The sequence below is a fragment of the Sceloporus occidentalis genome, unplaced genomic scaffold, assembly GCF_023333645.1.
Source record: "Sceloporus occidentalis isolate IW3139 unplaced genomic scaffold, rSceOcc1.0.p SCAF_17, whole genome shotgun sequence".
In the NCBI taxonomy this organism is placed as follows: Eukaryota; Metazoa; Chordata; class Lepidosauria; order Squamata; family Phrynosomatidae; genus Sceloporus; species Sceloporus occidentalis.
The window spans coordinates 9,579,769-9,595,787 of record NW_028316997.1 but is presented as its reverse complement, the minus strand read 5'-3'; the positions used below and the strand labels follow the sequence as shown (position 1 = coordinate 9,595,787).

Here is a 16,019-nt window from a genome sequence, read left to right as displayed (position 1 = left end):
GATCGTAAAATCAGAAACCATTATATGTTTAGTGAGACATAATTAGCAGAGATAGAATATCCATCACACAATGAAATATCTCTTGTTTTTACCAATGAACTGCAACAACAAAAAATCACAGATTTGTTTATTTACTTAACTTTTCTGATTATGATCAATGATATAAAATGAACAATTCAGCAGATCCGAATGGCTACTATTTTTTTAAACTGTACATGCGTATGCAAATAGTGTTCATTAAAAGTTGTATGCTTAATATACCTTTTATATTTCCCATTGTAGCTTGTGCTGTGTATATATATATATATATATATATATATATATATATATATATATATATATATATATATATATATATATTCAAATGATAGATTACTGAGGTCATATAATACTCTATTTGATTTTGGCATTTAAGTGAACTTACACTTTTCAGTAAAAGGAGTGTTTCATTTTGAACAACAGCTTGAAAGTATGGGAAAGTGTGTACTTTCAAACAAGATTAGTACACTGTGAGATGATTGTTTGAGTTATGATTCCTGCCTAACTTTGAACAGCTGAAATATGTGCCACATTCAACTTCAATTACCAGCTTTGTGACAGTGATTCAGTTTACAAAGACCATTATTATAATTCTTCAGACCATGAGACTTCTAGGAATCATAACGTAAGAATTGCTATAGAATGCAATATAGAAAAAGTATGATGTTAAAATGTAAAGTGTGTGGCGGCCAACATTCTTCTGGAAAGTGGGGGGTCAATGTGTATCTTGTAGAAATGTATATTAGTATGAATCCTAATCATGCCACTTTGCTGCATATAATGTAGTAATTGCAGCCAACTTAACAGCATGCAGAATTTTACGGCATTACCCATTAACATTTGTTGATGATGGAATAGGATAAGCCTTAATACTCTTCAGGCTGAAGACATGACAATGGGAGTTATTGAGAAAATCAGGATTTGGCAGGAGAGTTCGAAGGGGAGTTCTGGTTTCAAGTCCCTGAATTTACTATACATTATAAAAGGCAATCTATCCCTATTTTCTCTTTAGGAATGTTTTTCTGGCCCTTCCAGAAACCAGAATAACTGCCTGGCTGTCTAAGGTGACCATAACTTTTCCAGGACATGTAAAATGTTCATGTGTTGCTGACCAGCAAAGCACTGCCCTGGTATAGGTGAGATGTATAACTGAATAACAGATTCTCTTTTAGCTTATACATCCCACATACGGCATACCAGTATGTTATACGTTATATCTACACAGAATTTGTTTTACCTGTGCTTGTTTTTGTTGAGCACTACATGTGTTTGTTTGTTTTTTAGAAAAAAGATATTACAGTCTCCACATATATAAACATAAACCCTTAATCCCTCCAAGGCAAGTACTGATCCCAGCTCTACAATTACATGGGAAAGGGTTAGGAAACTGTGTGTAGCATCTTTATGATTTCATGAAAAAATATACTGTTTTTTTTCCTGTTGGGTTAGTTGTGTTAGATGAGCAAATCCTCTCAGCCACAATGTGTATTATTCAAAGATATTACTGCATATAGAAACATTTCATTGAAATATTATAGATTTGTGATGCTTCTCATAAATTGTATTATATGATATCATGGAGTCATTTTTCAACTGTGATTACATTTCAATAAAACATTTTACTCTACGAGTAAAAAGATCATATTTTCTTCAGTGAATGATGATTTTTCTTTAAATACACCAATATAATTTATGGCCCGTATCACGTTTGTAGTTATAAACGCTACTCATACAATGAAATATGTTAAAATGGACATGATAATTGCACAATTAAAGGTCAAATGTGATAGATGATTTATTGTTTAACCAATCATTTGTTTCAAAATATTCTTTATTCGTGAACTAATTTTGGCCAAATTAAAAAAATATATATTACTTAAACTAAATTCTAAACTAATTCTAAAAGAGAACTAATTCTATATCCTCTTGCAGAAATTAGCATGTTCTTTCACAATAAGACACACAACATTGCTTGCCTTTGTTATCACATAAACAAAACCATATTTACATAAAATATGCAAGGAGTGTCTTGGTATTAACCAGATGCTACAGGCCTAACTAGATTTCTCTGTTGAGAACTTTTATTTGGTGAACAGTTGGTTGATGTTCAAGCTGAGAATTGTCTGTGCATAAGCATGTATCTGAATTCAGAATTGCTGCTCTGCTTGGTTTGTGTTATTTTTCCAAGTGCCATTTCTGTGAGCCATGTACCTGTTCTGCTTTGGTCAACGGAAAGGTAAGTTTCACAGGGAATTACTAATAACCAGATAATGTGTATGGGTGTTTCTTCTACGACTGAGTGTACAGTATAATGTATAGTGCAGTATTACTTCTTTTGACTCTAGTAGGTGGGAGGATTGCATATAACCACATGTTGAGAAATGATTGAAGAATGATTTGGTGTTTGTAACAAAGCATTTTAAACACAAAGCTCAAACTTTATAAAATGTAAGCCTGCATGTATGTCAGGCATGACCAGGTTGCAACTCACAGTTATATTCAAGTTGCAGTGTAGAGTGAAAGGAGACGCATAGACGAGTTTAGCATTGTCCACTAACCCAGTAATTGTTTTGGAGGATCTGCCTTGAATCCTTGTTGGCTTCCCAATATTATGTATTAAACACACAGCTGTGCTGCACCGTCCAAAAACTAGCATTCTTACCCATCCTGATTTCAACCAGGTGTCCTCTATTAATAGAGTAGGGGCCACAGATGTTTCTGTGACCCCACACCACTCGCATCTCACTCACCAGAATGAGATAAGATGATCGGTGTGTTAGGAAGAAGATACCATGGTATGAGTGAAATGGGGTAATTAACTGTCTTAGTAGAAACTGTTAAATGTGGCCTTAGAATATGAGTGAGTGGATTATCTGCAGATTCTACCACAAGATGTGTGCAGGTAGAAGAATTAGGGGTACCAGTCCTGCCACTGCTGGGGTTTATGTCTCATTAGGAATTCTTATAGTAAATGGATATCTGCCCAGTGCTGTCAAACAAAACCATGTAGGAGGCTCAGTTGGTGTAGAGCATACCGAAGGCTCAGGCTGGGCAGAGAAAACATAAGGTTGCTTGGAATGTGTATAGCACAGAGTACATAGTGTAGAACCAACATGAAACTAGGTCTGTGCAGAGGTTGAATTTATGCTGTTTTATTAGATATAATTTATTTTTATAGGATATTTGAGTGGAAAATGTAAGTTAATTATATTGAATTCAGATACAGTCATTCAAAGGTAATTTGAAATAACTATTGTGGGATTCTTTATAATGTGTATCCATATGTTTGTATTAATTACAATGACAATTAAAGACCATTTTGCACATTAATAGTTTTATTGCAATGTTTTTATTAGATTTCTGCTCATTTTGCAGTGAAGTAATACCCCCATATGTCGGACATTTGTGGGATAGTTCATGTCACAATCCACTGCTGTGGCCCTGCTGGCTTCAAAGTTACCGTTGCGTAGGATTTTATGTACAGGTTATGTGAAAGGCAAAGAAATCCAGCCAAACTTGTTCAGCTGCAACTCCAGATTACGGAAATACCCCATGTGCATAGTTTCTTTTGTTTTATGAAAATTACAGAGCACAAAGTTGTTTACAGTTGTTTAGGATTTATATTGAGGTTTTGTTTCAATTCAAAATAACCTAGAATTTTCTACTTTCTACATTTTCTTTATTTACTAGCCACTTGACTGGACCACACCAGATAAAAAAGAACAGAAAATTAAAAAAACAACAACAATTAGATAACTTTAGTGTGGTATCCCATGAAACCAGTGTCGGGGCAGGGTCTTGGTAGAGAGGGACAGGAAGGGCAGTGGTATCTGGTGTCCTTCATCGCCCTCTTTCTAAAGCAGACTCTGCACATTGTCTGTGGCCTTAGTTTGGCACCAGTTGGGGATTATGGAAATAAAATGTATGCCAGTTAGATGGATGAAGTTTTCTTCTTCCATATTTTGTGGATTTGGCTGCTCAAAGATGATCATTTTCAACACATGGAGTTGAAATTCTAAGAACGATAGCCTGTTTCCAGTGCCATTTGTATACAGCACGTATGTATGACAATCTCGGTCAGGTAAATGGCCACCTTTTTGTACCACGTTTTGGTTTTGCGCAGTGCAAGGCACGGCTGTAAGCACTGATCTGCTAAATCCACTCCCCCCAGGTTTTCTTCATAGTCTATGATTCACTGGGACTTTCTATCTATCCAAATCACAGTGATCTATACCTCATCACTGCCAGCTACCTCTAGTGCTTGCAAGGACTGTAATTCTCCCAAGACCCCATAAAATGCTGCATACCATCAGCTTAAAACATTTCTGCATCCTATATTGTCTGATGTGATCCACTGGGATGGCTTTTCATCAGATAGTGGTAAACTTCTTTCCTGCAGTCTAGATAAAAACGATAAAACATTGCATAAGAAGAAGCATGGCAGCATGCATAACTGTGAAATGTCATTTGAGCATGCGTAAAATAGAGATTTCTGCTTTAGTATCAGAACATAGATACAAATAGCCATAAGAGCGTTTTAACTTTTAGTCAATGACTGTTCTTTGTAGGAGAAATGTGAAACTTATAGTGAACAGTGAATTATTGTAGGGCTACTTTATTTAATGACTGATAATAAAAGTCAGGGGTGTAGCATAGGCCCCTGCACACTACATGGCCCCATGGATTCTTGGGCAGAAATTGTCCCTTCGAAACTAGCCATAATGGGGTTTTAATGATATGTCATATTTTATTACCAAACATGCAAGATGTTTCTCAATATAGCATCGACTCATTGAACAATTTTTTTACCAACGTCTTCACAGAATTTTATTAGTGTCCAATTGGATTATTAAAAGGAGAGTCCAGTCATCATAGGCACTTCAATGCAAATGATAGCTGCATGGTCACTGTTTTAACCCACAACTGAGTGGACAGACAGGTTTGAGGATACAGAGATGACACTTTCCATGAATGGATAAAATCACACATATAGTTTATTAACCAAATCAAAATGCATGCATAATAACCAGATGAAAGAGGAATGAAACAGGTTATGCCTACATCCCTTATTGTACTGGGAGACCCTCAAAGCTATACACAGCTTCATGGCCCGAGGCGGGCTGCAGGGCTAATGCCAGGCATCACTAACTGACCCGTAGCCGAGTCTCACTTAATTGCTGAAAAGGTTCCACTTTTATACCTTTTAGTAATACATGAAATTCTATGTAAATATCTGTCTGCATGATCATGCTCATTAACTATCGTTTAGAAATTCTGTGGTTGATTAAAATGCAGTACCCTCATGTACTTCCTATCCTGTCAGTCTGGGTTCTTAAACTCCCAGAATTCCTGGTTCAAGGACATAATCAACTACGCTCAGCCAAACTAGAACATTTCACATAACATCATCTTGATTTAAAGTTCATCTTATACTTTATACATAAAATAGCCGAAAAACAACATATTAGCCCTTACACCAACATGCCTTCATCACACTGTTAACCCTTTCACATCGCAATTTGCAACATAGTCTCCAGACTTCCTGGTATCTAGTGGGGGCAGCCAGTGTATGTCTACACGATGCACATAGACAACCTCTGCTGCTGCCCAGCACTTACGCCAGGGCTTCTATGATGGAGCACCTGCGTGACATTACCTTCCGGGGCTCCATCATAGAAGCCCCGGTGGAAGTGTCGGCAGTAGCGGCTGGCTGCCAGAGAGGAGGATCCAGGTCCCCTGCGGCGCTGTGGAGGATCTGGATCTTATTCTTATAGCCAGACCTCTATTTGTAGTCGGATTATCAGAAGACCTCTAATATAAGACAAGGGGTATTTTTCAGAGCATTTGCTCATCTTATATTCGAGCAAATACGGTAATAGCTGCATGGCCCCTTTAAATTTCCAAGCTGTCCCCTTAAATGTATGGGAGATTTTACACTTTAATAAACTATTTCTTTAAGACTGAGTCATTGTATTGTTTGGGGCAGGTAGTATGACAAGGAGTCAGTGTGTATGTACATTGAGCTAAGATAACAGAGCTACTGAAAATACAAATGGCTAAAACATTGTAAAAAAAAATATATATATATTTTGGAAAACTAACTTTTAATCTGATACTAGTAATACAAAATGGTGTGTGTACCCCTTTAAGTAGCTGGAACGCAATGGTAAACGGCAGAAAACAACTGTCTTATTGGAATTGTTTATCAGGTTTTGAACTCGTATTTTCCCGGAGCGTTGGTTTTAAATAAATAATGGTTGTGCTTTTTCTTTTCTCTGCAACTTACAATTGCTATTGTCTTTGAATGAAATAGAAATAGAATGTGCATACATTAAATGTTTCAAGGTTTTTGCGAAGCAAAATTATTATATGCGAGAAACAAAAATGTGTGTCCTTAGGTCTTTTCTATGTGTTTTCATTTTCCAAATTCACCTGTTGCTCTACATTGTATATTGCGGGCAATTGAGACGACCACTGCTATGTGTACAATTTTTTTGTAGCATAATAAGCCAAGTTATGTGGAGCAGTAGTTCATAGGAAATGGCTCCTTTTGGAGAAAAATCATAAATCCATGCCATTTTTGTCTAATATAAATTGCAACTGCCATCATCAGCAGCAGCAGTGTCATGTGCTTTGTGTTTGCAGTAAATGCTAAGAGTATTGATTTAAAGGTAAAAAGAATAGCCATGTTCCAAAAACATCATACATATTTAATAGCATCAGTAGGAGTCACCCCCTTAGGGTGTCGCGGCGATAATGAGATTTCACAAAAGGTCAGGACTAAAAATTGAAGAGAGGCCATACAAACTGAGGATCTACTGTGCTCACCTTGTTAACATGCCAGAAGGTTCTACAAATGCATCTTTTATTTTTGGTGCCCCATTCTGCCCTGAATGGACCTCCTGCAGTATTTTTAATATGCATTACATTAAAGACCTTTCTGCATGAAAAGGAAGCAAACATCTATTGGTGGTTTATATCTGCTGCCAAGCATGCTGTGCCTGGTGACATTTAAATAGTGTAATAGGACAGTACTGCCCATTTAAAAAATATACAGATAGGTTAAAATTATGTATTCTTTAAGTAATTATTGAAATACAGTACAGTAATACTAAGTGAGTAAACAAGTCGGTAACACAATGTCTCCAAATAGTTTCAAGGGACTGCATTTAGTTTATAAAGTAGTAATAATAATAATAATAATATACACTTAGCAAACTTGTAAATGCTGGAAGGAGTTTATTGTTGTTGCAGGTGAGTTGTGGCGGGATGAAACATTTCATTTTAGTTAACCATATGTCATATGGTAAATAATGACTAAATTGTTGAGATAATCTCAAAGGTTTAAATATTCTTTCTGTGTGGTTAATTTAGCCCTTCTCACAGGAGGAACAGAATAGGCTCTGTATAATACATTGTCAAAAAAAGCGAAAATGCCTCAACAAACCTGCAGGGTAGGATTTGGTGTATAAGCACCTAAAACTGCTATGAATCCAGCAGATCATAATTTACCCAAATGGTAATACCACAAAATTAAAGTGCTTTCTGTTTAATTGTTTCATTGTTATGGGCCTTTCAGATTTATATACCAAATATTCTGGGCTCCTAGAAACTGAGGGATTTGAGTCCAACTTAATCTGTTTATTCTCTATGTTACATCTTTTTTGGAGAATGCAGTAATATATAAATATATACATATATATACACACATATATATAGACTGATGACTATGGTTGCATTATGGGAAACAACCTACTGTGTATTTAAAGATTCTTAGTTACTAAGTATAATTCTATGTTTAATGTATACCACTTTAAACATACCTTTTAAGCTCAATGACTACTAAAAATATTTGCAAATATGTCATACCTTAGAAATGTCCCAGAAAGTGACCGTTCATAGATTTGTTCCAGTATCCTGCAGTTTCCATCTGTCTCAGATTTTTTATTTGGCTTTGTAATAAAAAGCTTAATATTCTATTCTGTTTCCTGCAAATATTCATTTCTTACTGGGTTCAAAATGTTGCTGGATCAATGCATTTTATGTGTATCTTAGAAAGGTATTGATGTATTTTAACCTTCTTAGTACATAGTTATGCTTCTTGCATAGTATGTGATCTACACATTATATTGTTTTTAGTAAAGCAAGCATTTGTAAAAAATATATCTTTTCTGGGACAAAAAAAACTAAAATACATGGGTTAATTATACATGAATTAAAAAATGCTCTGTAATTCCAACTTTGAAGCTAAAGGTTGTTTCAAGGTCCTCGTGCTCTCCTAGTCTAAGGTGTCCCTTGGAACCCTGAAAACAAAGAATATGATGTGTATACAGAAAGCAGGAACAAACCTAATGTGTGCAGTTTACTCCTGTCTCCAGCTAGACATTGTTTATATGTCAGCAGAAGGAGACGTTAATTGTATGCGGACAAGTGAAAACGCAAACAAGAGCTTTTCATCTTTACTCAGTACTCAATCCAAGAATGCAATTTGATCCATTCATAGCTGGGGTAAGCATAGTGACAACTGTAACCTGTACAATGAGCTTCATACACACCACAGCAAGTTTTAATACAAGAGGCCAAATCAATGTTTTAATGCCATGAGTCTGTGTCAGTGGTTCTCTAGCATGTCCTTCACAGTTTTTCAGAAACCATGTGTATGCAAAATGCATCTTAGTGGGGCTCGCACTTATTTATTTGTGGGGAAGTTGGAGAGGGCTCCCATGATGCCATATTTTTCCCTGGATGCTAGCAAGTTGATATACCTGCGTATAATTTTTCTGAAAAAGATGTGTAAAGATAAGCAATGGTTTACTTATTAAAGCAGAATTGGGCAGATTATTCAGCAAAGTGTGCATAATAGCAAGTGCAAAAAAAAAATATTTTTTTTCCCATTATTTCGCAGAATATGTTAAACCAAGCGCCCAAAGTAGCCAAAAAATTTTTTACACATACCTTAGTAAATGTGACCATTATATGCAGTTTTATATAAAATTAAATTGCATGAAAAAGTTCATGTACATTAAAGTATTCAATATACTGTACTGCCCCCCCAAATAAAATATTAATAAAATAAAATAATACACAAATACACATTTCTGTAAATAATTATATAACAAAAGAACATGCAGAAAAAAAACCTCTTATGGGCTTTAACTCCCAGGATGAATAGGGCCATATAAGCTCTGCTATCTATCTATCTATCTATCTATCTATCTATCTATCTATCTATCTATCTATCTATCCATGGATGTCTGTCTCATACACACACTCTTTTCATGTGCTCAGTGGGACCATCCTGCCATAGTTAAACTGACAGGTTAACATTTGATTGACTGTTTATGAAGACATGAACTTTCTTCTATTATGTAACATATATGTATTATTTAACAAAGCTTGCATTTATGATTTCTGCTCAATAATACATCCAAGAGCTATTTGAGTATAAAATAAAGGGAAGGAAGGTAATAGTGTGGTCAGAAAATTCCATTGTAACAAGGCAATTTATTTCCTTTTGTTTATTTCCTTTATTTCTTCTCGTGGCTACATAATATATTGTACTTTACATATTCAAAATATGTAATTATTTTGTGTGTACACACACAGATACTGTGCAGATACTTTAAAATAGACAGAATAAGCCAAATTCTTTTTTTGGAATCCAGTAACATAAGTGAGGTATGCTGGTGGTCTCACTTTACATCCAAGGGACACATGTACAAACCATGGAAAGGTTTGTAAGTTACATTAAGTGACAGCAACTTGGCTGTACATCAAAAATATTTTAGGTTTCAGCCAAAAGATCCCATTAAAAAGATCCACCTTCTTTGGCATCATGAGACAGCCTGTTGTGTTTTCGTACTGGCAGCAGAATAAAATTGACTTACATCTTGTGCTGAGCCCATCATTAGTTTTCCTAAGGCTTCACCACTTCAAACATTACCAAACACAGCGTGTATTGTCTAGGAGCACCCTACTGTCTTCCTGCTTCAAATAAATTATTATTATTATTATTAATAATAGTAATTCACAGTGTACATTTCTATTATCTATATATTGTAGATTGCTTGTATTTATTGCATATGTATTACCTAGTTTAAGCTGTATTTATGTTCATGGTTTATTTGTTGTATTAAACTGTAATTGTAGGATTTGGGGAAAATGACATATCTGGCCTATAGAAAAAGCTCTGTCATTGTGTTTCATGTTACTGCTCAAAATGTTGTATAGTATTTAATATGACACAGTTAAATGGTCACCCTTAACAATAGGGTTCTAAAGGATCTTACTATGCTGTCATTACATTGTCTATTCATAGTTGTTGTAGCAGGCTCAATCAAGCCTTGTTTTTACTCGATGATGGACTATTGATTATTTATTGTAAAAGGACTGAAGTTTGTAAAATATTTTTAGGAACGTGATTTCATTTATTCTCCCTTCAGCTCTATGTGGAATTCAGCACAAGCAGGAAATAATGGACATATTACCTCTAAGCATGAACTGCAAACGTTACTGCGGTCAGCTACTACATCAACACCCATGAATGTGATCATGTTCCTTCAGGACACTGTATGTAACTAATTCAGTATACTCACCATGATCTGTCAGATATCTAAACAAAGTTATCTTACCTTTTTTTACATTTGAATCTGTTTCCAGCTCAGTATTGATGACTTCACGTACTATAGCACAGTATCTGGCAGTGAGAATCCACTACATAATGTGCAGGTATGTGTGCTACCATATGCTACCATTTGTTGAATAGAGAGTGGAGAAAATGTTTATTTCTAATTAAAATGCTACAGAAATGTTTAGTGGGTGTTGGGTACACTGATGGTTGACAGCATTTACTACGTAGAATTAATACTTTTTTCATAGCATTTGTACATAGTATGGGTGGCTGTTGAAGCTACTGGTAAGCAATGTTCATGACACTGAGATAGTTTAGTTTTTACTTATATTATTCAGTTACACTTCCTGTTAATCTTAGGATATTCGATATCTACATTTAGCAAAGAACAGTCAAACGTTGGCAAAAATATTTTCAAAGTGAATGTGTGGCAGATATCTTTATATAAGTGGTCTCCTGTTTTAGAGCTATAGCTGGCTCCTTTTGCACTGGAGGCAAGAATGGGAAAATTTTTACAGAGGTTTTTGATTTTACATTGCCTTTACACACACCTGCCCATAAGACAACCGATGCACAAGGCCTAAAATCATTTCGGACAGATCTTCGTTTTGTTTTTGGCTCATTTGTTTTCAGACAGCTAATTTTGTTTCCTGGCCTTTCGGTTAAACCGTAATATATATATATATCTTCTTTCTCTCTCCCCCCTGCCTTCACCCCAGTCTTGTCTTTGTCCCCATACTCTCCCCCTGCCCCCCCACCTGCTCACTCACCTCCTCCAGCCACTGTCTAGACTCCTCTGATCTCTCTGTGCAGCTACAGAGATGAAACTGACAGAAGAGAAGGGAAGGGGTCAAGACCGGGGTGGGAGTCAGCGTGTGAGAAAGTGTTATGCTACAGAGAACAAAATGACAACAGAGACTGAGATCAGAGGGGGAGCAAGAGAGGGGAAGGGGAGCAAGTCAGTATGTGAGTGAGTGTGCAGCTGCAGAGAGAAAAAATTACCTAAGATGTGTTCATTTGATTCAACATTTTATTCCCTGCCCTTAAAGTGTATTTTTAACTTCATACCCCAGTATTTTGGAAAGATGTGCCTACCTGGTAGCAAAGTGCCAGGAGTTCTGTATGCCTCAAGCTACTATAAATTTTAGTCAGCGCTATTGTTGTGGAAGCAGCACAAGATTGCCCAAACGTAACAAACAGTGGCCTGAAATGAAAACTAATGTTGCCTCACTCAGCTGCTGTAAAATATAATAGAATTCTCGCTTTACTACAGAGGTCAAAGGCAGTGATGACAGTAACAGGGAAATGTATTGGGTGTAATGGTTTATACATCATACACTTTCCACTTGGGGTCCCTGTTAGTTGTTTAACCTATGCTGTTAAGTTAGAATTATATCATATTTTAGGGTAGCCCTTTTTCTCTTTTGCATTATATAGCCTCTTGGATTATGTCCTAGATTGTTGTCCTGGGCTGTTTGCCAATAATTAATAAGCAGCACATGTTAGATTTATGTAACACCTGACTGCTGGATGTACCTACTTGGAACCTTGACCACATTCACCACGTGAATGGATCATCACTATCAATTAAGTTATAAATGGTTTTTTTTATGCTCCTACTAATTTTTGGGTCATCTCAAAATCTCAAATTATCTATTACTGTCTTTTATTCATTGGTGACAGGAGTTTTTACATTAATCCAATACAATTATTTACACTGCACTGAACGAAAGGATTCCTGTGAATATATTGCAGGAAATTTTGGATTCCTCTCCATCTTCTCTGGTGCTACCAGCAGTAGACTGGAAGACAGCTGACAATCTACCTGATTACCTTAGAACCCAAGAAGACTGGAATGTGATCAGTGTTGACAATTACAACACTTCTCTGAAGCTGGATAAAAGCAAAACAAACCTAATTTTAGTTACACTGCAGCCAATACCAAGGTATAGAAAATCGCTGTTTCTATGTAACTAATTCCTGATATAGCCAATATTTGTAAAATTAATATTAGTGTGTAATGGACCTGAAGAAATAGTAGCTATGTAATTACTAATATTTGTCATACTTAGGTTCCTCTTATGTTACAAAGTCTTGTTTACAATGAAACAGTCCTTATATTCCTAATATTATCTCCACCAGGATATTTACTGGTAAGCTTGCAGTTGCTGATATTACGAAGTGATCATGTGTGTCCTACAATAACAATATAGGTGTGAATCCTATTAGCTCACACTGATATGTTTCACAAAGTTTCCAATAATGTTTTTTTATATCACATTCAATTCTTCAACAAATTAAAATAAACATAAACCTGCCATGTCCAAAACAAGGCAGCATTCTTCAAGGTGGGATACATAGAAATTACACAATGAAAATTGGTTTTACCTTGCAATCAAAATACTGCTAGATGTAATTCGTCAGATACTATACTATACGGTCATGTGTGAAATTAAATTAGAAAAATCTGGATAATGTTGTTTATATTAGAGCAGCCAGCAGGTTTTCATATTACTAATCCACCACATTGCTAGTTACTGAACCCTTACAAACCTATGGACAAAGGTCTAGTCTGCCCAGGCCAGTATGAGCCTAGAAATTCATGTTATGAATTCATTGTAGGACAGCATGGTCAACGTTGTCTGAAGCGCTATTTGACACTATCATTCTCTGTAAACGCAGACCACATGGGCTCTAATGTATTTTAATCTGTTGCTACAATTTAGATAATGCCCATTCTTGATAGTTTATCTAACTATGTCATATTTTGCTATTGGTTTCTATTGAATTTACATACTATTTCCTATTAATCAACCATTATTTCACTCCCAACCTTACACTGACCAGCTCCGACACTGATGAGAAAAAAACCCTGCTCACCATACTAACAGTGGTGGCACAGGCAGGCTGTTTCAGGGGCAGCGGTGGCACAGGCAGGCTGTTTCACGGGCAGAGGCTTACCACATCAATGTCTGGCTCAGTGTATAATGATGGGAGAGTTAAAGGGTTAAACTACAACTCTCAACTCAGCAAATTCTCCTGCCAATCCTGCTTTAGTATTACTCCCCATTACCTGGCCAAATGACTCACAGCAAATAATCCACCACTGTTTTTACATGTAAGGAATATACCTTCCCTGCAGGGGGTCAATGCCCAACTGGAACTTTTCCTACTGTGGTTTCTTTTTAATTTTCAAGTAAAACAAATATAACTCTGCACTTATATAAACTGTTTCCTTGACTTAGAACTAAATATTTACCAGTGCACTCTTTCTCTGGACTAAATGTTCAGGTTTGTAATGCCCATGCCTACCCTCAGCAATATTTGGGTGAATGCATGTTGGTGTTTTCAGTTGCTAACTTGCACACCTGGAACTTAATGTCCAACTTGCATACTTTTACTACTGCCACCTGCACTGCTCATTTAATAATATTTTTAAGCTTGCCTCACATACAGGACTGCTGAGATGATGCAAGTTAAAAAACAACTCTGGTATTTATTAACCCCTAAGTTGATGTTAAGTTGCTTGGTAGTTAAATATTGGAGTTGGAGTTGTGCTCCAAAATGTAAATTCCACTTTGTCTCAAGAGGAGTTGGAATGGACTCCATTGACTTAAGTGAAATATGTGACTTATAGATGTAAAATAACGCTTAAATGCTATTTTTGGGCATTTTGCCAGTTCCACCATGATCCGTGTCTAGTTATTACTTGTGAAATTAACACACTTAAATATCTATGTTTATTATGCAGATCTAATGAAAAAGATGCTACTAAAGCTTTCTCTAAAAATGGTGAGTGATACATATCTTCTGCTGTGCACTTGTAATAATGATATTGTTCTGATCTACTCTAAATGTCAAAATACTGTCTGCGCAGACTGAAGCGCAGACAGTATTTTGTTTTTTGTATACATTGTACAGCCAACACACTGTATTTGCAGCATGCTCACACTGTTTGGTAGGCCTTATATTATACATTTGTATTATTTGAGCCTGAGACTAGCTTAGCGCACCGACATTTTTTCTTTTCCCTACTCTAAATGTCACCAGAGCATGACCTAATCCAACATCCCTGCCCTTGCATTACTTCTGGACAAATTGCATTGAATAAAACTAGCCTTTCTTACAAGGTAAACAAAGCCTATTAAATATCCATGTCCTAAACAGTGTTCACTTGACAACACCTTAGCATAAATTTAAGTAGAAATCTGGTTGATATTTGCTGGAAAGCAAAGGTCACTGGCATTCTTGGTAGCTATAGCTACGGTTGTCATCTTCCACAGATCAGTTCTAAGTGTAATACAAGATATAATCCATGCCTTATTTTTACGGTATCAACAGTCTCATAGTGGCCCATGTGTATTCATAGCCTAGTAACAATATTACATTACCGTACATCAGATTTCGTATTCATGCATATATGAACACGTTGTCAAAATGGATTTTGCTACTATGTGACATGGATGAAAAAGCTGCGATAAAATATTATCAAAAAGCTGATATTCATAAACAACAAATAATGCATGTTAAGGTCACAATATTACAAAAAAAATGAACAAAAAAGAATTGCTTTGTTTATGAATACATTTATATGCCATACAATTCATAGTAATATTCTACAATGGTGCGCCTACAATAGTGTGAAATATATTAATCTGAAACCCAATCAACATTTCCCTTGTAGATGAACAGATTGGAAGACTCAATAAAGAACTCATAGAGAGGGGGGGTTCGTTTACCGCAATTTATACTGGAAGGAGACCTTCCAAGGTAAGTCAACAATTCCTACTCTTTGTATTCTCTGTTCTCTATGTAATATCTTTAAATACAGTACGTTAGAGGAACAGTCATGCCATTTTTTTAGGTAGGCTATTTCAGTCACACCCTTCACTTGATGGTCTAGAAGAGTAGTATGATAAGTGCATTTTCAAGTTACTAGTTCAATGATTGAACCCAGCAGCAATCCATTCTGTAAACACATTACACAGGTTAAAGTGTAATATCATGGACATTAGTAGGACTTGGCAGAGAATAAGTACTGTTCAGGGTGTAGTAGTCAACAAGTAGCTCTGTTGCTGTTGTAAAACTACAACTCCATCAATTCTCCTTGTGACACATGCTGCCCGAACCTCAGTGAGGTTCTACAACAAGTTCTGTTTTCTGATGTAATATTTTTCAGTATAAATCTCTTTCAGACTGGTTGCACATTTCATACAGTAGGTTAAAGTGTTGAATCGTATACATGTTTGCACTATAAACATTTCTATTGTTACTTAAAATTTATTTCTTGTGAATTTCATTAAATAGGGATTAAATAGAAAATTGGTAACTTATTTTACATTTTAAAACA

At 35.9% G+C, this 16,019-nt stretch overlaps 1 protein-coding gene across 1 annotated transcript in view; it reads left to right on the top strand.

Moving 5' to 3' along the window:
* Positions 1–2,174: 2,174 nt before the first annotated feature.
* Positions 2,175–16,019, top strand: part of LOC149302820 (V-type proton ATPase subunit S1-like) — a 28,020-nt gene continuing 14,175 nt past the window's right edge. The window contains exons 1-6 of the mRNA XM_089481999.1: positions 2,175–2,275; positions 10,482–10,608; positions 10,699–10,767; positions 12,425–12,615; positions 14,421–14,461; positions 15,354–15,439. Of these exons, the coding sequence (XP_089338125.1) occupies positions 2,175–2,275; positions 10,482–10,608; positions 10,699–10,767; positions 12,425–12,615; positions 14,421–14,461; positions 15,354–15,439 (615 nt within the window). The remainder of the gene's footprint in view (positions 2,276–10,481; positions 10,609–10,698; positions 10,768–12,424; positions 12,616–14,420; positions 14,462–15,353; positions 15,440–16,019) is intronic.